General features: G+C 51.0%; 1 protein-coding gene across 2 annotated transcripts in view; it reads left to right on the top strand.

The window, feature by feature from the left end:
* The window catches only part of KCNIP3 (potassium voltage-gated channel interacting protein 3), a 97882-nt gene that overhangs the window by 57029 nt on the left and 19605 nt on the right, over positions 1–21248 (top strand). Inside the window, exon 1 of one of the 2 annotated variants that reach the window (XM_055400507.2) lies at positions 13861–14358. The exons of the other annotated variant lie outside the window; for it this stretch is intronic. Coding sequence (XP_055256482.1) covers positions 14256–14358 — 103 coding nt within the window. The 5' untranslated portion in view covers positions 13861–14255. Of the gene's footprint in view, positions 1–13860; positions 14359–21248 lie in introns of those variants that run through there. 2 annotated transcript variants of the gene reach the window in all.

Below are 21248 nucleotides of genomic sequence, written 5' to 3'. Positions count from 1 at the left end.
CCACCTGGGTTTTGTTGAGCTTGTTGAAACTGCGGTGTGGTATCTTTCATCAGCTTGGGGACACTTTCTGCCATTCTTTCTTCAGATTTTAATTCTGTCCCTTTTCCTCTCTCCTCTTATTTTGGGACTCTGTTTACACATTTGTTAGTCTTTTTCAACTTTGTCCTTTGCCCACATCTTCCTTATATTCTTTCCAGTTTTTTTTCCATTCATTTTTAGTTCAGTCCCATTTACTGTAATTATTGTGACAGTTGTATTTTCTGTCATTTTACTGCTTGTTTTCTAAGTGTCACTTTTTGGTCTCTTCCTCCTTCACTGCCACCTGGTGTGGAAAACAGATTTTTTTTAGTGTACCATTTAAATTCCCCTGTTGATTTTCAAAACTATTATTCTGAGTTACTTGCTTAGTGGATCTTCTAGGGATTACAGTATACATTTTAATTTATCACAGTTTACCTCAGAGTAATATTAAATTAGTTTCAATAAAATATAAAAACCTTCCTCCAATATGTTTTCTTTTTCTCTCTTCTTTTTTTATCATCACATATGTTATATCCACATAGTGTTATAAGCCAAAACATACAGTGTTATAATTCTTAGTTTATGCAAACTTATATCTTTTAAAGAACTTAAGAGTAGAAATTTTTTAAAACATATTTATACAATATTTTAAATTTATCCACATAATTACTATTCCTGGCACCGTTTGTTTCCTTCTATGGATTTGAATTATTTTCTTTCAACCTGAAGGACTTTCTTATGTATTTCTCATTAGTCAGTTCTCATAGTAATGAATCCTCTTTGTTTATCTGCGAATGTCTTTATCTTCATTTTTGAAAGATGAAAAGTGAAAGTTGCTCAGTCGTGTCTGACTCTTTGCAACCCCAGGGACTGTGGCCCGCCAGGCTCCTCTGTCCATGGAATTCTCCAAGCAAGAATACTGGAATGGGTAGCCATTCCCTTCTCTAGGGAATCTTCCCCACCCAGGGATCAAACCCCGGTCTTCTGCATTGCAGGCAGATTCCTTACTGTCTGACACACCAGGGAAGCCCTTCTGAAGGATAGTTTTTGCTGAATAAAGAATTCTTGGATGATAATTTATGTTTTCTTTCAGCACCTTAATTATGTCATTCCACTGCTTTCCAGCCCCCATTTTAAAGAAACTTATTTTGTATCAGGGTGGTAGACACAACTTAGCAACTGAGCAACAGCAGCCAATTAACAATGTGGTGGGAGTTTCAGGTGAATATTGAATAGACTCAGCCATCCATCCACATGTATCCACTCTCCCCCAAACTCTGGTCCCATCCAGGCAGGTAGCATTGAACAGAGTTCCCTGTGCTATATGGTAGGTTATTGTTGGTTATTCATTTGAAATATGGCAGTGTGTACATGTTCATCCCAAACTCCCTAACTATCCCTTTCTCCCAGCCTCCATAATTTTGATGGGAAATCAGCTTAAATTCATATTGTCATCTGTATATGATGTGTCCATTTTCTCTTGCTGCTTCTGAGATTTTTTTCTTTGTATTCCATTTGACAATGATGTGTATAGGTGTGGATATATTCATGAGTATATTTTGGATTATTTGAGCTTCTTGAATCCATAGATTTATGTTTTCCATTAAACTGGGGAACTTCGGGCTATTATTTCTCCAAATATTTTTTCTGCTCCTTTCTCCAGTTCTGGGATTCTCATCACATATATGCCGGTATGTTTAATATTTGTTCACAAGTATCTGAGACTGTTCATTTTTCTCTCTGTTCTTTTGTTTTAGTAATTTCTATTAATCGGTCTTCAATGTTACTGATTCTTCTACCAGTTCAAATCTGCTGGTGAACCCTTCTAATGAGTTTTAAATTTCAGTTACGTGACTTTAAACCTCCAGAATTTCCATCTGGTTCTTTTATATTTTCTTTCTCTTTATCGAGATTCTCTATCCACTAAGTCATCAGTCATATTTTCCTTCAGTTTTTAAAATAGGGTTTCCATAAGTTCTTTGACTGTATTTTAATAACTGCTTTGCGTGTTTGTCTGCGAAGCCTGGCACCCCATGACACTCAGACGGTGTCTTCCCTTGTCCGGAATGTTTTGTTTACTGCTTTGGCTGTGCTGAGTCTTCGTTACTCCAGGGCTTCTCTCTAGCTGCTGCGCACCGACTGCTCCCTGCAGCATCTGCTCTCGTTGCCAAGCATGGGCTCTAGGGCACTTGCACGTCAGTAGCTGTGACATTCGGGGTCAGTGGTTGTGGATTCCAGGCTCAGGAGCTGTGCCGCACGGGCTTAGCTGCTCCGTGGCACGTGGGATCCTCCTAGATCAGGGATCAAACCCATATCTTCTGGATTGGCAGATGGATTCTTTACCACTGAGCCACCAGGGAAGCCCAGAGACAGTTTCTTTTGACTGTTTTGTTTTCCCCCCTGAATATGAGCTGTATTTTCTTGTTTCTTGGTATGACTTTTCACTTTCTGTTGAATACTGAGCCACGTGCAGCTGTTTGGCAGACGGGATCGGCGTCTATGTTGTCAGGCTTGGAGGCAGTGAGAGGCAGATGTGGATTCCAGCTTGTCCTTACCTTCACTCCATGTGCAGTTTGTTTTTCTTTCCCCTGTCTTCTGGAGCTGCTGACCCCCGGCAACTTCAGGGATGGGCAGAGGGACCACCTTCCACAGACTTCTTCCCCAGCTGCCACAGGTGTGTAAGGATTCATTCGTATCAGTTCAGTTCAGTTCAGTTCAGTCGCTCAGTCGTGTCCGACTCTCCGCGATCCCATGAATCACAACACGCCAGGCCTCCCTGTCCCTCACCAACTCCCGGAGTTCACTCAAACTCATGTCCACATGAGTCGGTGATGCCATCCAGCCATCTCATTCTCTGTCGTCCCCTTCTCCTCCCGCCCCCAACCTTTCCCAGCATCAGAGTCTTTTCCAGTGAGTCAACTCGTCGCATGAGGTGGCCAAAGTATTGCAGTTTCAGCTTCAGCATCAGTCCCTCCAATGAACATCCAGGATTGATCTCCTCTAGAATGGACTGGTTGGATCTCTTTGCAGTATAAGGGACTCTCAAGAGTCTTCTCCAACACCACAGTTCAAAAGCATCGATTCTTCAGCGATCAGCTTTCTTCACAGTCCAACTCTCACATCCATACATGACCACGGGAAAAACCATTGCCTTGACTAGACGGACCTTGGTTGGCAAAGTAATGTCTCTGCTTTTTAATATACTATCAAGGTTGGTCATAACTTTCCTTCCAAGGAGCAAGCGTCTTTTAATTTCATGGCTGCAATCAGCATCTGCAGTGATTTTGGAGCCCAAAAAAATAAAGTCTGACACTGTTTCCACTGTTTTTCCATCTATTTCCCATGAAGTGATGGGACCAGATGCCATGATCTTCGTTTTCTGAATGTTGAGCTTCAACCTTTTCACTCTCCTCTTTCACTTTCATCAAGAGGCTTTTGAGTTCCTCTTCACTTTCTGCCATAAGGGTGGTATCATCTGCATATCTGAGGTTATTGATATTTCTCCCAGCAATCTTGATTCCAGCTTGTGCTTCTTCCAGCCCAGCATTCCTCATGATGTACTCTGCATAGAAGTTAAATAAGCAAGGTGACAATATACAACCTTGACGTACACCTTTTCCTATTTGGAACCAGTCTGTTGTTCCATGTCCAGTTCTAACTGTTGCTTCCTGACCTGCATACAGGTTTCTCAAGAGGCAGGTCAGGTGGTCTGGGATTCCCATCTCTTTCAGAATGTTCCACAGTTTATTGTGATCCACACAGTCAAAGGCTTTGGCATAGTCAATGAAGCAGAAATAGATGTTTTCTGGAACTCTCTTGCTTTCTCCATGATCCAGCAGATGTTGGCAATTTGATCTCTGGTGCCTCTGCCTTTTCTAAAACCTGCTTGAACATCTGGGAGTTCACGGTTTACATACTGCTGAAGTCTGGCTTGGAGAATTTTGAGCATGACTTTACTAGCGTGTGAGATGAGTGCAATTGTGTGGTAGTTTGAGCATTCTTTGGCATTGCCTTTCTTTGGGATTGGAATGAAGACTGACCTTTTCCAGTCCTGTGGCCACTGCTGAGTTTTCCAAATCTGCTGGCATATTGAGTGCAGCACTTTCACAGCATCATTTTTCAAGACTTGAAATAGCTCAACTGGAATTCCATCACCTCCACTAGCTTTGTTCGTAGTGATGCTTTCTAAGGCCCACTTGGCTTCACATTCCAAGATGTCTGGCTCTAGGTCAGTGATCACGTTATTGTGACTATCTTGGTCTTGAAGATCATTTTTGTACAGTTCTTCTGTGTATTCCTGCCACCTCTTCTTAATATCTTCTGCTTCTGTTAGGTCCATACCATTTCTGTCCTTTATCGAGCCCATCTTTGCATGAAATGTTCCCTTGGACTCTCTAATTTTCTTGAAGAGGTCTCTTGTTTTTCCTATTCTGTTGTTTTCCTCTATTTCTTTGCATTGATCACTGAGGAAGGCTTTCTTATCTCTCCTTGCTATTCTTTGGAACTCTGCATTCAGATGCTTATATCTTTCCTTTTCTCCTTTGCTTTTCGCCTCTCTTCTCTTCACAGCTATTTGTAAGGTCTCCTCAGACAGCCATTTCACTCTTTTGCATTTCTTTTCCATGGGGATGGTCTTGGTCCCTGTCTCCTGTACAATGTCACGAACCTCCGTCCACAGTTCATCAGGCACTCTATCAGATCTAATCCCTTGAATCTATTTCTCACTTCCACTGTATAATCATAAGGGATTTGATGTAGGTCATACCTGAATGGTCTAGTAGTTTTCCCTACTTTCTTCAATTTAAGTCTGAATTTGGCAACAAGGAGTTCATGATCTGAGCCACAGTCAGCTCCTGGTCTTGTTTTCGCTAACTGTATACAGCTTCTCCATCTTTGGTTGCAAAGAATATAATCAATCTGATTTCGGTGTTGACCATATGGTGATTCATTCGTATAATTAAGCCCTGTTCCATTTCCCTGATGGTGGTTCTGCTTCCCTTACCAAACCCTGACGCAAGATCCCGATTCTCTGTTAAAATTTAAACCTCATCTTTTCATTCATCTCATTCATTTCTTTTTCCATTTATAAAACTATTAATTATAGTTACTTTGAAGTTCTTATCTGCTAACCCCGGGCCTCCCAGATGGCACGAGTGGTAAAAAAAACTCAGCTGCCAATGAGGGAGATGTAGGAGGCGAGGGTTCGATCACTGGATTGGGAGGGTCCCCTGGAGAGGGCATAGCAACCCACTCCAGTGTTCTTGCCTGGAGAATCCTCATGAACAGAGGAGCCTGGTGGGCTACAGTCCCTGGGGGTGCAAACCAGACACGACTGAAGTGACTGAGCACTCACGCACATCTGCTAACCCCAGCATCTGGGTCACCTCTGGGTTCTGTTTCTGTTAACTCCATGATCGGCCACCTTTTCCTTCTTATGTTTAACAGCCTTTCATTGCAAGGCAAACACTGTAAATGGGATGCCGTGGGTCTTCTGGATTAGTTCATCTTCCTGTGGAGAGTGTCAAGCTTTGTTTTGGCAGGGAGTTAAATTCCTGGCAAATCACACTAATTCTGTCAAAGTTTACTTTTTGGCTTTGTTAAGGCAGGTCTGTTTCAGCTTTTCCCCTTATTTATAGAGTGTAGCTGTTTTCTTAAGGCATGGTCTTAATTCTGAAGTGTGGCTTTCGTGATCTCAAAGGAAAGCACAGAGGTTCACCAGTGTCCTCCGTTTTGGCTGGGCATGAACCTCGGTATTTCCTTGGAGCTGTGTGGCCTCTGGAATCTCTGTTCAGCAATCAGTCTTCCTGGCAGCTATTTTCAGCAAGTCCTCTTGAAGTCCCCCGTTCATGCACAACCTGAACTAAGGACCAGGGAAGAGTTTCATGTAGATTTTGGGGGCTGATCCTTCACTGTGGCTTCTTCCTTTCCAGATCCCTGCCCTCCTTAAGTCACAGTCACTGAAGCACTTCTGAACTTTGATTTCTTTTTCCTTTACCCAGTGTGACCACCAGTGCTGGGAGATTTTACTTTTTTAGCATTTTGGAAAATATGCTCAGGGATAAAGATGAAATGAATGTTGGAATCATTTAATGTGATTCTGTCTCTCAAGGACCATTACCCTGTGTTAATTGCTGTCCAACGCCTGCGTAGAGTTGTTTTACATTTTTTCCCAGTTGTTTTCCATGGTAAGAGGTCTGATGCCAGCTATTCCATTATGATTGGAACTTCCTTTTCTGCTCTCAAGGGAGTTGAGAGAGATAGAGGCATTTGTATGGTTAAAAACACAGACGTATTCAAGCTCACCCATATTTCTCCTTGGCCTCTGAGCATCATTAGGATGTGCAATAAATCCTTTTTCTGTAATAACAACAGAAGCTACAGCCCTCAAATGGGCAAAGGACACCATTCTAAGTGTTTTACATGTGCTTATTTTACCCTCTTACTCACTTGATATAGATATCACCATTCCCACTTATGGTTGCAGAAATGGAATCAAATTGAGGCTAAGTTACTTGCCTAAGATCACATGGCTAATAAGTGGAGAAGCCACAATTTGAATCAGGTGCAGCCTGACTTTGAACTATGGTGCTCAAGATGACTCTTGAGAGTCCATTGGACAGCAAGGAGATCAAACCAGTCAATCCCAAAGGAAATCAACCCTGAACATTCATTGGAAGGACTGATGCTGAAGCTGCAGCTCCAATACTTTGGCCACCTGATGTTGAAACTAAGACCCAGTCAAATAAATAAGTAAATAAACAAATAAAATATATATATATTTAAAGAAGCCAATTCCTCTGCAAAACACTCACCGGGACCAGGGTAAGGGCTTATCCACAGGGTAAGGGCTCAATAAATACTTACATCATTGACTTATCTAAGCCCCATCCACGGAGAGGCCTATCAGTAGGGGCCAATGAAACACAATCTGAGCCTTTTTAAAACTCTGCATTGGAGGAAGTTGATTCTCTTTATTTAATATCTCTTTACTCCACAGGCAGATGGGTAAGACCTTGGGCCTAGGTACTGTAAACAGAAGGATTTTGTGCAGACAGTGTTGCTTGTTTGCCTCAATATCCTGCTTACCTTCTCCCTGTTTGGAGAGGGCCACTCGCTCTCTTACAGCTTCTGCAGCAGTCTCTGCTATACTGGCGTTCTCACTCCTCTTGCTAGCAACTGGTTTAGGGATGGCACGTGAAACAATTCCAGCCAATGAAACATGAGGGATTGTTCATGAGAAGTTTACAGAAAAGTCTTCCCTGCTACAAGTAAGAGACATAGGAAGAGATGGTCCCTTCTTATTTTCCAGGATATGCCAGGGTGTGATGTCTGGAACTAGGCATCCATCTTGTGATCATGAGGTCAGTCTGCTGTGGATAAGACAGACACTCTGTGGCTTGCAGTATAGGTAGATACAAGAAATCAGATCTTTAAAGGTACTGTTGAATATGAACTGACTGTCCCTGGAGCCAGCCTCCTACTGGACTTCCTGTGTGTGACATGATACAGTTCCTTGTGGTTTAAGCTAATGAATGGAGGTTTTCTGTTACCTGTGGCCATAAATCTCTCACATTTCATCTGAAGTTGGGCTGGGACAGAGATTATGTGACTAGGTTCTGTGTGGTCCCATGGGTCTGTTCGATTGGAGGGCTTGGGCAATGAAGTAAGGCACAGAGCACTGGACCCCCTTTCTGTTACTGCCTGCTGCTGCTGCTGCTGAGTCGCTTCAGTCGTGTCCGACTCTGTGTGACCCCATAGACGGCAGCCGACCAGGCTCCGCCGTCCCTGGGATTCTCCAGGCAAGAACATTGGAGTGGGTTGCCATTTCCTTCTCCAGTGTGTGAAAGTGAAAAGTGAAAGTGAAGTTGTTCAGTCGTGTCTGACTAGTAGCAACCCCATGGACTGCAGCCCACCAGGCTCCTCTGTCCATGCGATTTTCTAGGCAAGAGTACTGGAGTGGCTTGCCATTGCCTTCTCCTCCCTAGGTGGTCCTAAAGAAGCTCCTTCAGGTCCCTCATGTGTGTCTTAGGAAGCTTTCACATCCATCAGCTTGTCAGATGCTCACAGCTCACAATGTGACAGGCAGGTAAATGTCATCAAGTGACTCCATTTTGCAAATAGGAAAGAAGGCTCCGAGAGGTGTAATGCCTTGGCCAAGTCTGCCAACAGGTCAGGGTTGCAAATAGGGACTTGGCCCTGGTTCACATGACCAGTCTCAGCTGAATGTAGAGACTAAAAAGGGGGAGGAGGCCAGGAAAGTCACCTCTGTAGACAGGACATTAAGCTGAGACTCAAAGAATGACTAGGGTGGGTGAAGAAGAGGAGGAGGAGGGAGGGCACTCTGGCTCAGGGAGGAGCCTGCACAAAGACCTGGGGATGGGGGAGTCCTGTAGCTGCAGGCGTGGGTGGGGTTGTGTGAGCAAAGGAGAGGTGGAGGAGTCTGACCATATGGGTCTAGAGGGACAAAGTGAAAGTGAAGTGAAGTTGCTCAGTCGTGTCCGACTCTCTGCGACCCCATGGACTGTAGCCCACCAGGCTCCTCCATCCATGGGATTCTCCAGGCAAGAATACTGGAGTGGGTTGCCATTTCCTTCTCCAGGGGATCTTCCCGACCCAGGGATCGAACCCGGGTCTCCCACATTGCAGGCAGACGCTTTAACCTCTGAGCCACCAGGAAAGCCCCTAGAGGGATAAGGTGGTGCTGAATTACAATCGCAGGCTCTGGGAACTTCCCTGGTGGTTCAATGGTTAAGAGTCTGCCTTCGCATGCAGGGAACACGGGTTTGATCCCTGGCTGGGGAACTAAGATCCCCAGAAGGCTGTACACTATGGCTAGGACCCAATGCAGACAAATAAGTAAATGCTTTTTAAAAAATCACAGGCTGTGGAGCTGGACTGCTTGGGTTCAAATCCTAAAACTGTGGTTTATCAGTTGTGTGCCCTTCAACAAAGCATTAACCACTCTGTGCTTTAATGTCTTCCTCTTGTCAAGAGATCGGAATCTGAGGAATGAGGGAGACGAGTTATACTGAAGTGCCTGGTAAGTGCTCAGAAGATGCCAGCAGCTCTCATGGGGCTTGTTAGGGATTTTGATCTTTGGTCTGTGAGTTGTGGACAATTCATTCATCAGGACCATCTTGGTCACAAGGGACAGCAACCCAGCTCACATAGGCTTAAGCAACAATAGGGGGATTTATTGGCTCCTCTAACTGGAATAAATAGGTTTGGATGTGCCATCAGGGACAGCTGGATCCAGGCACACAACAGTCAGCAGGACTCAGCCTCTTCCTCTCCACCCTTCGCTCCATTTTCTCAGGCTTGCTGTCCTCACATGGTGGCAGGATGGCCAACTGTCTGTCATAGTGAGAGAGAGTGCTTCTCTCTTGTCCCAGGGCCAGTTCCACGGAGGCCTCTCATCACCCTGGCCCCCATGTGGTGCCCGTCCCTGAGCCAGTCACATGGTAGTTCAGTGGTATTATGGAGCTGGAAAAGAAGAATCATTGCTCATGGACCAGTCATGTCCCCAAACCTCTGAAATTGCCTGCCAGAAATCAGGGTGCTGCTACCAAATCAGAGGGAGGAATACCGAGCAGGCAAACACAACCTGGGTTGAGTCAGAGAGCCACTGGAGGTTTCAAGCAAGAGAAGGACCTGATGTTCACCTTGAGATGATCACTCTGGCTGCTGAACGGAGACAGAAGGACAGAGTTGGCAGGGCCAGAGTGTGTGGGGGGGGTGCTTGGAGGGCAGTGTCGGGAGTCCAGGAGAAAGGAATGATGGTGTGGCCAGGCTGATGGCAACTAGGAACAGAGATGGAAGAGAAAGAGGCATGGTGCCAGGGCTGAGTGACAGAATGGGCAGGAGTGGGGACAGGCAGAGCCCAGTCTAAGAACCAGGGTTTGGGCCTGAGCAGCCATGACAGGGAACTTGAGGGACTGGTTTGGGGTGAGATTGCATGATCAGCTTTGGCTGCACTGCATTTTAGGAGCCCAGGGACACCACAGGGAGGAATCTTAGAGGCATTTCTTTGGCTGTGGAATTCCATTCCTGGGCATTCTCATCCGGCTGTTATGAAATATGAGAAGGATGACTAAATTGCATGATGCCCATTTTGCCCAATAGAATGCACCAGAACCAAGGAAGGCCTGCCCTCCAGAGAGTTGGGACAGGAACAACTTTCTGGGCTGTCTGCAGGAAATGGGTCTCTTGAACAGCATGTGTGCATCCCAATTTCTCCCTTAAGAGCTGGAAGACCTCTTGAAATCCTCGGGCAGGTAGGCAGTCAGGAACAGTAGGCAGGCAGCGCCCGTGAACGTTGGCCGAGCTGGCAGGTCTGAGCTCACGAGAGTGGGTGGGGCAGCCGGTGAGAAAAGGGGGCCACGGATGACAGGGGAGTGTCGGGCTGACAGCCAGCGCGCAGCACAGAAGGTGTGGCCCAGGCAGCAGAGGCCTTGGGGGTTCAAAGGAGACAGGGTTCATGCGGGGGGTTAGTGCAGGGTTCCAGGGTGGCTTCCTGGTGGTAGAACTGGAGTGGCATCAAAAATATCCCAAGCACCTACTGTACAGCACAGGGAACTCTGCTTAATGTCATGTGGCGGCCTGCATAGGAGGGGAGTTTGAGGGAGAATGGATGCATGTATATGTACGGCTGAGTCCCTTTGCTGTCCAGCGGAAACTTTCGCAACATCGTTAATTGGCTATACTCCAAATTAAAAGTTAAAAAAATATTCCAGGCCAAAGGAAGACTATCACCTCAGGTGCGAGGTACAAGCCCAGGTTTCGAGGGCACCCCACCCAGCCCCGAAGCAGCTGGGTCTCTAAAACATTCTAAATTAACCAGTCCCTCTGGGGCCTCCCATACCACCTGTGAGGTCTCCAGTGAGGGTTCAGCCACCCCCCGCCTTGCCCGCCTTCCCCTGTCTCCTGAGGAAGAGCCAGCCGCCCCTGGAGTCCCTACCTCTGCGGCCACCCTCAGCCCCCTGCCCTGCAGAGATTTCTCTTTGCACTCCTCCCCTGAGCCTGCCCCTCCCTAAGGCAGAGAGCGGGCATCAGGGAGCACAGCCAACACCCACCTTGCTTTCTGCCTCCTGAGGCCTTTAGGGGGTGAGGAGGGGTGAATGAGTGCCAGGGCAAATGCCCCCTGGGAGGGAGCCAGAGACAGCTGGAAACGGCCAGGCCTAGCCTGGCCCTTCATGGGTGTGGCGAGGATGTATGGGACTTGGAGGGTTGTCTGCCAGCTCCCTGCTCCAGTTCCTGGGCAAGTGGGCTCTGAGAGTGCTACTGGCACAGCCTCAGTGGGCTTGGGTCGGCCCCTAAGCTGGCAGGCCCCAGGCTACTGAGTGAGCAGGGCAGTTAGTTTCCCATCCATTAGGCCCCTGGCCTGGGCTGCTAATGCCAAGCAAACCGACATTCTCCTCTCGGCCCTGGTACCCACTTAGGCGTCGTTAATATTTTACGCTGCACAGCCAGGGATCGATGTCTGGTTTCTAGCTCGGAGTTTATGGGTAGTCACTGAAGCTCTCATGGGGGAGGTGTTTGGGAGCACCAGGGGAAACTGAGGCAGGAAGCAGAGTCAGGGCAGCTCAGGAGGAACTCCCCTCACCCCGAGATGGCTTGCTTTGCTTGCTCTCTTCTCTGCCCCCTGCCCTCCGTCTGTCTTAGGTCTGGCACCCTGTTCGGAGAACACGGGCCATCAGAGCCTGCGACAGATGCCAGGCCTTGTATTATCCAATTCTGTACAAGCCCCTGTAGGGTCTGGATCATCGCCGCCGCCACCCCTTTCGTGAAAGCATGTGAGAGTGCTTAGTCACTCAGTCAACTCTTGGCAACCCCGTGGACTGTAGCCCGCCAGGCTCCTCTGTCCATGGAATTCTCCAGGCAAGAATATTGGAGTGGGTTGCCATTTCCTTCTCCAGGAGACCTTTCCCACCCGGGGACTGAACCCACATCTCCTACACTGCAGGCGTTTTGTTTATTCCCTGAGCTACCACGGAAACCTCTTTTATGGATGAGGAATAGGCTTAGGGAGGTTTCATGCCACTGGGCTCTTAACCAGGCTATTGAGTGAGGACTGGCGGACTAGCTGGGAAGCTGGCTAGACTTTGCTCAGCACTGAAGTGTGTAAATTAGATGGCGGGAGGCTTTTTAACCTTTCTAGACTACTACACACAAGCAACTCGTGGGTTCCAGCAGAACCACTTAGACCTCTTGCCTTTGGTCAGTGGAGACTCACCACATGCCCACTTAAGTGGAATTGAACGCTGCGGATTTACAGTTCTTTAAAAATATCTCCAATAACTCAGTCTTTTACCCACGTGTGTTAAACAGTGAGGTTGAACTGCACAGACAGAGACGCCAGGCCTTCCTCTGCTTCAGTTTCCAGCAGAAGCAGTGCCCTGTCCTAGGACAGCGTCCGCTCTGGAAGTCAGCAGGCCTGGGGTGCACCTGTGTCCCCTTCCATAAGTCACCCTCCAGGTCTCAGTGTTCTCACCTGTAAAGTGGGAGACAAGGAATGCCCCTTAAGGGGTAAACCTAAAGGCTCGGCTCGCCTGCAGTTCCAGCAGGGCCCTTGGCTGTGCACGCTGCGGTTTTCCGCCATGCCACAACCCTCTGCACCTAGGGCGCAGTACACGCTCAGTATTTGCTGAATGAAAGAGCGGGTAGCAAAGGCTCCATAAATGGAAGCCGCTATTGTTCAAGCGCTAGGTCCAAACAGGGCTCACTTTCACGGGCGTGGTCCGGGGCTGGATTTCCCCCTCCACTAAGAAACCAGAGAACACGAGAACTTAGGTGTTCACAGCAGCCCACCGTGGCGGCGCTCGGAGTCCTGGGCTGGTGAGCGCACAGCGCGCGCAGCGCCCGCCGGAGGGCAGCAGAGAGCACGGCCTCGGCCTCCAAGTCCCGGAGTTTGGGGGCTAGGAGAATTCCGGGCTCCGCCCTGCCACGCCCCCACCTCTCCCCTTTCTTTCTCCTTCCTTTGAGTGGCTTTCCTTTCCTACTCTGTGTCCCCTGGCAGGAAGAAAGCGATCCACAAACGATTTAGCACTCCCTCGAACTGCCCGCGCGTAGCACTTGACATCCGCTCGGCTCTTTCCCACAGCCGGAAAGGCCGGCACCAGCCCCTGTTCGTGGACGAGGAAGAGGAGGCTGCAAGTCCCTGACTCAACCAAGGTCACGCAGCAAAGTCATGCCTTGAACTCAGCTTCGTAGACTCTAATGCCAAAGACCAACTCCCTCCTAAAGCCTCGAGCGCAAGAACTCGAGAACTTTGAGTACCAACTTTTCCATTTTTGCACGGAAGCCAGACCAGGGCCAAGTTCAATCTCCGGCCGTGGACTGACGGTTGTGGGAAATACCCTGGGGCGAGAGGGCTTCCCGGATCCTCCGAAGGCCAGCTGTGTCCTGGCCCGCCGGGCGAAGAGCGGCAGTGGCCAGGCTCCGCGTCCCTCCGTCGGGAGAGTGGAGCCCCGACTGCCCCCGGGGAGTGGCGCTGCGGCTCCCTTCCGGCCCCGGCTCCCTCCCCGGCCACCCGGCCCCACCCTGCACGAGCGATTCTGTAAAACCGCGGACCGCCCGGCCACGCGGGGGCTGGCTGGGTAGCACGGGCGCTGCGCCAGGCCCCGTCTGCGGGCTGGCCCGTGCGGGGCGGGGCCGCCTCCCTCCGCCCCTTCCCGGCCCGGCGCGCGCGGTGTGTGGGGGGGTGGGAGGGGGCCTGCAGGGGACTCCTCCCCTGGTGGTCGCCGCGCCTAGGCCAATGAGCGCGCGGGGAGCCGCGATGGAGGCTGGGGCGACCCGGAGCGCTGGGGACCCCCGCCGCCGCCGCCGCCGCCGCCGCCGCCGCCGCGCCCCCGTGCCCTGGAGCCCTTGGGGCTGGAGAGGGGCCGAAAGAGGCGCGGCGCCCGCTCCGGGCATGGAGGCGCCTCTGGCCAGCGCTGGCCACGCGAGCTGCGCTCCGCGCCGCCGCCGCCGCCGCGCCTCGAAGTTTGCCGGCTGACTTGGAAAGTTGCGCTCCGGCTCTGTCGCCGCTCCGCATCCGACCTCCGGGCCGACCCCAGCTCGCCGCCGCCGCCGCCCTCCGCGGGGCCCCGGCCCCGCCGCCGCCCGCAGCCCCGCCTGCCGGGGGCATGTGAGCCGCGGTCTCCCCTAGAGGCCGGGCGGGCTGCACCGGCCCCGGTGCCTCCGGAGGCAGCGTGAGGGCGAGGGGCACGCCCGGGCCCCAGGCAGCACGGGCCGCCATGGGCATCCAGGGCATGGAGCTGTGCGCCATGGCCGTGGTGGTACTGCTGTTTATCGCCGTCCTCAAGCAGTTCGGCATCCTGGAGCCCATGTCCATGGAAGGTAACGCATGGCCATCCGCCCCTTGCGCCGGGGGCCGGCGGTCAGAGGGGAGAGAGCAGCACTTTCGCTCCGGGGTGCGGGTACCCAGGTCCACCCGGCGAGGAGCGGTCCCCGGGGACGCTGTGCTCCGCGGCCCTGCCCGCCTCGGCCACCGCCCCCTCCTGGCTCCGGAGGGTTGGTCTGAATCTAAGGGCGCATAGAGGGCTCAGACTGAAAAGCCCCAGAGCTGGTGCAGCCGCGGTGTTCGAGATGGGTGTAAGCGAGATCCCTGGAGAAGCCTTGAGCTGGCATCCCCGGCTGTCCTAGGCCCGCCGGTCCGAGCCGTCCCCGGTGAGCTTGGCGCCCGGCGGTGGGAGGTGGCAGAGGGTGAAGACAACAGGGACGACCCTCGGGCCAGGGCGTCTGACTGCAGCAGCGAGTAACACAAAACCACTGCCTCGTGATGAGGCCGGCCCTTCACCCGTAGCCCACATCCAGTCCCCTTTCCCCAGGCAAGACTCAGGAATGGGTAACCAACCCTCAGGCGCCACTGTTTTTGTCCCAATAAATATTAACCGAGGAGACAGACAGACTCTTAAATCAGACACTGACGGTGTCCCTGGCTTCCCCTGACACGTAGGTACCCTTAAGAGTTGCTTCCGGACGCAGTATCTTCCACCCACCTCTGGGCAGGTTAGGAGAGGAAGCCCCTCCAGGGCACATCCATTGTGAAAGGGGACCTTGACCCACCAGAGCTGCAACTTATCGTCTGTGTCCTATCCCTCTGGACTGTGGGGAAGGGGCTGGCCGGGTTTCTTTCCGTCACCTGTGCATCCCTGCGGTCCTCAGGGGAGGATGGGCATCCTGCCTGCCTCAGCACTCCGCTGACCTTGCCAGGTTCCAGCTCCTGGGACTAAAACCCAGAGGCTCAGGGAGGGGAGGATCGAGAAACTGCCCTTGCCTCTGAACTCTCCTGCACACCCTCTGGCCTAGGGATGTGCCCCCCACCACGCTGCAAAGGGCTGCTGAGGGCAGGAAGGGGCCCCAGGGCCAGGAAGCAAGGCCCGGCTCCATTCAGAGCCCAGGTCTGACTTGTTATCTGAAGCCCGTGGCCAGGTGCCCTTCAGAAGGCACTGAGCTGCATCACACCTTTTCAAGGTGAGTTCAGGAGACCCTGAGAGAGGGGACTTGCTGGAGGTGGTTCTCAGAGGTGCCATCTTGAACTTCACATTGTAGCTGGAGGAGATGGGCTTCCCTGGTGGCTCAGATGGTAAAGAATCTGCCTGCAATGCAGGAGACCCAGGTTCAGTCTCTGGGCCAGGAAGATCCCCTGGAGAAGGGAATGGCAACCCACTCCAGTATTCTTGCCTGGAGAATCCCATGGTCAGAGGAACCTGGTGGGCTACAATCCATGGAGTCAAGAGTTGGAGCAACTGAGCGACTTTCACTGGGAAGATAATTGCCCCAACTGGGCCTACACTTGGCTGGATGGATCCTGGCCCTGGCACGAAGAATCTGTGACAGGCACCTCCATGGGAAATACAGGTAGGGGTAGGCGGGCATCTCACCCAGCGGTGCCCTCAGAGCCCATGCCTCCTGTGTGCACTAGTGCACCCCCATACCCTGTCCTTTCCCCACGTGGATGCATTGTAGGCAGGGGGGATTTGGTACTCGGGCATCTGAGGCCCCTACCTTACTCTTCCTCCGTTTCCTGGGCCCTCCCGGGACAACCAGCCAGCCTCTCTCTACTTGTTATTGACACTACACACTTTTCTTAAGGGAGCCCAGCACGCTTGTGGCTCTGGGAGCTTGAAGTTTACCTTTGCAATTTCTAAGAAGGATTTGTTTACAAGGTGGATCGGACGTGCAAGAGCACAGGTGGTTTATTCGACTTGCTGAGAAGCCCACTTCCGGCTCTAATAAGTTTGTCTTTTCTGTTATATCTGTCCACTCATGCCCTCTGACTTCTGGGGTCCCGATGCGGTGGGAGGTGCACGGAGCCTCAGAGTCAGCCAGAGATCCCTGAACTCGGATCTCCTATCACCCACACATACTGGCCGTAAATCCCCTTAACCTGTTTGAGCCTTGGCCTGACTATCTGTAAAGTGGGGCCAATAATAATGCCTGCCCCCCCCGCCCCGTAGGGCTGCAGCAGACTTTGAACTACTTGAGGAAAGGCTTTAACGCCCTCAGGATCATTCTTGGTGTGTAGTAAATGCACAAACTTTGTGAACCATGGCTATCACCAGTAATTTGAGGATGATTACTCTTAATAGCAGAATTGAGTCACGGTTGAAAACATTCTCTCACTCAGATCAGCCACTTCTTCCTGCATCAGAGGAAGGGAATTCGGAGTACCAGATGGTCAGTGTTGATGGCAATGAGGCCAGCTAAGTGCCTGGAAGGGCCCATTGGCCAGGCAGTGTCTAAGGGACTGTCATGGGCTGTGAGGAGCCCAGGCCCTTGGGCCCCAACCTGGATGTGAGCTGGCACTGAGAGAAGAGGGCACCCCCCAAGAAGACGTGCATTTAATTGGATGTTGTCTCTTGTCCTCTTTGAGCCTCCGTAGTTCTCATCTGTAAGAGACCAGATGGTGCCCCTGGGGATTGTTAGGAACTAATGGATTTGAGTTCTGGGGACACAGGCTTCTAGAAGTAGATGCAGAATTTGAGAGACCTTCCTCTCAGTCCTACCAGTGTCTATCTCTAGGCAGCTCCATTGGCGGGGAGCTCCAGCCTGGCTTGGCCACTAGCTCACTGGGTGGCTTTGGTACATCAAACCCTCTCAGGCCTCAGTCTCCCTGATTCCCAGGTGGCTCAGTGGTAAAGAACCTGCCTGCAGTGCAGGAGATGTGGGTTTGATCCTGGGGTCGGGAAGATCCCCTGGAGAAGGAAATGGTGACACACTTCAGTATTCTTGCCTGGGAAATCCCACGGACAGAGGAGCCTGATGGGCTACAGTCCATGGGGTCGCAAAGAGTCCGACATGGCTTAGCAACTAAACAAGAACAAGAAAACGAGGATACTAATAGAATATTTCCCCCTGTACACCTCCCAGGGGTGTGGGGAACTGAAGCCCTTTGAAAAATTTCCCGACCGGACACAAATCTAAGCGATCTCGTAAGTGTGGACGCCCTGGTGAACTGTGAGCCTGGCCGGGAAGCTTGTCGCTCATTGGTGACGCTGGCCTGGCCCTGATACCAGACTTTGTCGTCGCGTCTGTGGCGCGGGGCTTGACTTGGGCTGCTGCCTCTCTTCTCTCAGGCCACATTTTCCAACCTCTAACTGGCAGCTCTCCACTGAGAGCAGTTTTGCTCCTCAGTGGATGTTTGGCGAGGTCTGGAGGCATCGTGGATTGCCACAGTTGGTGGGGAGGGTACCAGTGGCATCAGGTGGGTAGAGGCCAGGGATGCCGCTGAACATCACGCAGGCCCAGGCCGCCCCTCCCCACAAAGAATGCTCATGCCCAGGGGCGTCCCCAGCGGTCCAGTGGCTGACTTCATGCTCCCAGTGCAGGGGGTGCGGGCTCAGCCCCTGCTCAGGGAGCTGAGATCCCACATAGCACGAAGTGTGGCCACAAAGTAAAAAAAAAAAAAAAAAAAAAATTTAAAGAATGCTCGACCCAAACGTCAGTGGTAGAGTTGAGAAATCTTGTTCTAGAAGGAGCACTGGCCAGGGGCTAGGAGAGCTGCCTTTCAGCTCTGACGTGGTCCCTGACACTCTGACATTAACTTGGGGAAATCACTATTCCTGTCTGAGCTCCACTTCCTTGTCTGTAAGTGGGGACCTCGTCTGTAAGTGGGGAATGGGATTAGAAGCACCATCTCTCCCTGGGAACTCCCCCTGACCCTTCTGGATCCCTGCCCCTGGGTTGTATTAGATGTCACTGTCCTGGAATTTTCTAGATCCCTGTCCCCACTTATGGTGACCTCTCCAAAGGCTGCAAGCACTTGTGTCCATACACTTGTGGCCCCAGAGTGTGCCCAGCACTGCCTGCCAAACAGCAGGTGTGGAGTCTGGATAAATCATATGCCATTTTCAGCCATACTTATGGGGCACCCATTGTATACCAGGCCTGGAACACCAGAAATGCAGGGTCTTGGCCCTCCCTGTAGGGTGGCCCTGGGAGACACCCTCAGAGGGGAGGTCCCTGTGGTTGGGGTGGGGGCAGAGCCGGTGGCTTGTGGGGGCCTGAGTACAGACAGGTAAGGAGAACAGAGTGGGAGGGGAAGGATGGGGAGTGCCCACATGGAGACAGCCTCCTTCAGGGTTTGGTCTGCCTGTTGGCAGAGCCAGTGCCCCCATGGAGAGTTCCGACGTGTTCCAGGAGTTGGGCTGGTTATTCCCATTCACTGCAGGAACGCGCTGCAGCGCCAAGGGCAGGCTGACCAACCTCTGGGTTCAAGAGGGATTGGAACCAGCAAGTGTGGACAGAGCAGCTTGGAGCTTTCCTGCAAAGGGGAGTGAAGCCAGATACTGGCCCGCAGGGGAAGCATCGTACTGCAGAGCCTCGCGGGTGTCAGGGCAGCCAGGTGGGGGGGTCATGCACGGGCTGCCCCTCACCCAGTGCCATGTGCCCTCAGCTCAAAGGACCGAAAACTCGGAGCCACCCTTCCCTCGTCCCTGTGGGCGGGTCTTGCTCAGAGAGGCTGCATTGAGTGGGGGACCCGGGACAGGGACTAAGGCTTTTACTCAATGGGAAGAAAGCCTGGTTTGGAACCTGTCAGACCATGGTACAACTCTGCATGCGTGCTGTGTCACTTCAGTTGTGTCTGACTCTTTGCAACCCTATGGACTATAGCCTGCCAGGCTCCTGTGTCCATGGGATTCTCCAGGCAAGAAACTAGAGTGGGTTGCCACGCATTCCTCAAGGAGATCTTCCTGACCCAGGGATCGAACCCACACCTCTAACATCTCCTGCATTGTCAGCCAGGTTCTTTACCACTAGCACAAACAACCATGGAATATTCAACCATGAAACAATTTTCTTTTAAAGTCTTATGCTTTCACACCTTTGACAAAATGCTCGTTTGATAAAGAGGTGAAATCTGCATTGCTGATCCCCTGGTTATCGTGAATATTTGATGGAGAGGGGATGATCCCAGACTATGCAATGCTGTCCCTGCACCTGATTCTTGGACTATTGCTTCTCTCTGATTCCTCGCCCATCCCCAGCCCAACAGGTGTAAGCAACAGGGAATGTTGCTTCAAGAGATAGGCCCAACCTGGAGACGTTAAAATTGACACCCAAGGGACTTGCCTGGTGGTCCAGTGGCTAAGACTTCTTACTTCCCAATGCAGGGGGCCCAGGTTTGACCCCTCGTCAGGGAGTTGGATCCCGTGTGTCACAACTAGAGCATCCCACATGCTGCAGCTGAGACCTAGCGCTGCCAGAGTTAAAAAAAAAAAAAGTTGACATTCCAGTCAGTAACTCATGGACCCACCCAAGAAAACAGCTGTGAGGGATCTGACCCAGCATGTGTTACAGGGCACCTCGCACACTGCATGGGGGCTCTGTTCCAGACTGGGTGAGCTGTGAGCAGACAGGAGGGCCAATTGGCTTGTTCTCCTTGAGCTGCCATAATATGGACTATAGCCCATCAGGCTCCTCTGTCCATGGGATTCTCCAGGCAAGAGTACTAGAGTGGGTCGCCATCTCCTCCTCCAGGGGATCTTTCTGACCCGGGGATCAGTTCCAGGTCTCTTGAATTGCAGATGGATTCTTTGCCATTTGAGCCACCAGGGAAGCCCTAATAGAATATCACAGACCAGGGAACTTAAACAACAGAAATGTATTTTCCCACAATTCTGGAGGCTGGAAGTCCCCAGTCAAGGTACCAGCAGAGCTGGTTTCTGGTGAGGCCTCTCTTCACGCGTAGATGGCCACCTTCTTGCTGTGTCTTCACATGGCTTTTCCTTCCCTTCCTTTTGGAAAGGAAATCACTCTTCATCCTCTTATAAGGTCACCAAATCCTTTTAGATTAGGACCCCACCTTTATTAGGATTTCATTTAACCTTCAGTTCAATTCAGTCCCTCAGTCTTGTCGAACTCTTTGCAAACTCATGAACCACAGCACACCAGGCCTCCCTGTCCATCACCAACTCCTGGAATCCACCCAAACCCGTGTCCATTGAGTCGGTGATGCCATCCAACCATCTCATCCTCTGTCGTCCCCTTCTCCTCCTGCTGTCAATCTTTCTCAGCATCAGGATCTTTTCAAATGAGTCAGCTCTTCACATCGGGTGGCCAAAGTATTAGAGTTTCAGCTTCAACATCACTCCTTCCAATGAACACCCCAGACTGATCTCCTTTAGGATGGACTGGTTGTATCTCCTTGCAGTCCAAGGGACACTCGAGAGTATTCTCCAACACCACAGTTCAAAAGCATCAATTCTTCGGTGCTCAGCTTTCTTTATAATCCAACTCTCACAGTCATACATGACTACTGGAAAAACCATAGCCTTGGCTAGACAGACCTTTGTTGACAAAGTAATGTCTCTGCTTTTTAATATGTTATCTAGGTTGGTCATAACTTTCCTTCCAAGGAGTAAGCGTCTTTTAATTTCATGGCTACAATCACCATCTGCAGTGATTTTGGAGCCCCCCCCAAATAAAGTCAGCCACTGTTTCCACTGTTTCCCCATCTATTTGCCATGAAGTGATGGGACATGATGCCATGATCTTAGTTTTCTGAATGTTGAGCTTTAAGCCAACTTTTTCACTCTTCTCTTTCACTTTCATCAAGAGGCTCCTTAGTTCTTTTTCACTTTCTGCCATAAGGGTGGTGTCATCTGCATATCTGAGGTTGTTGATATTTCTCCCGGCAATCTTGATTCCAGCTGGTGCTTCTTCCAGCCCAGCGTTCCTCATGATGTACTCTGCATAAAAGTTAAATAAGCAGGGTGACAATA

Source organism: Moschus berezovskii, chromosome 11 (genome assembly GCF_049115385.1).
Source record: "Moschus berezovskii isolate FMDL1 chromosome 11, NW_MosBer_1.0, whole genome shotgun sequence".
In the NCBI taxonomy this organism is placed as follows: Eukaryota; Metazoa; Chordata; class Mammalia; order Artiodactyla; family Moschidae; genus Moschus; species Moschus berezovskii.
The sequence above is the reverse complement of the archived record's forward strand: the minus strand, read 5'-3'. Positions and strand labels throughout refer to the sequence as shown.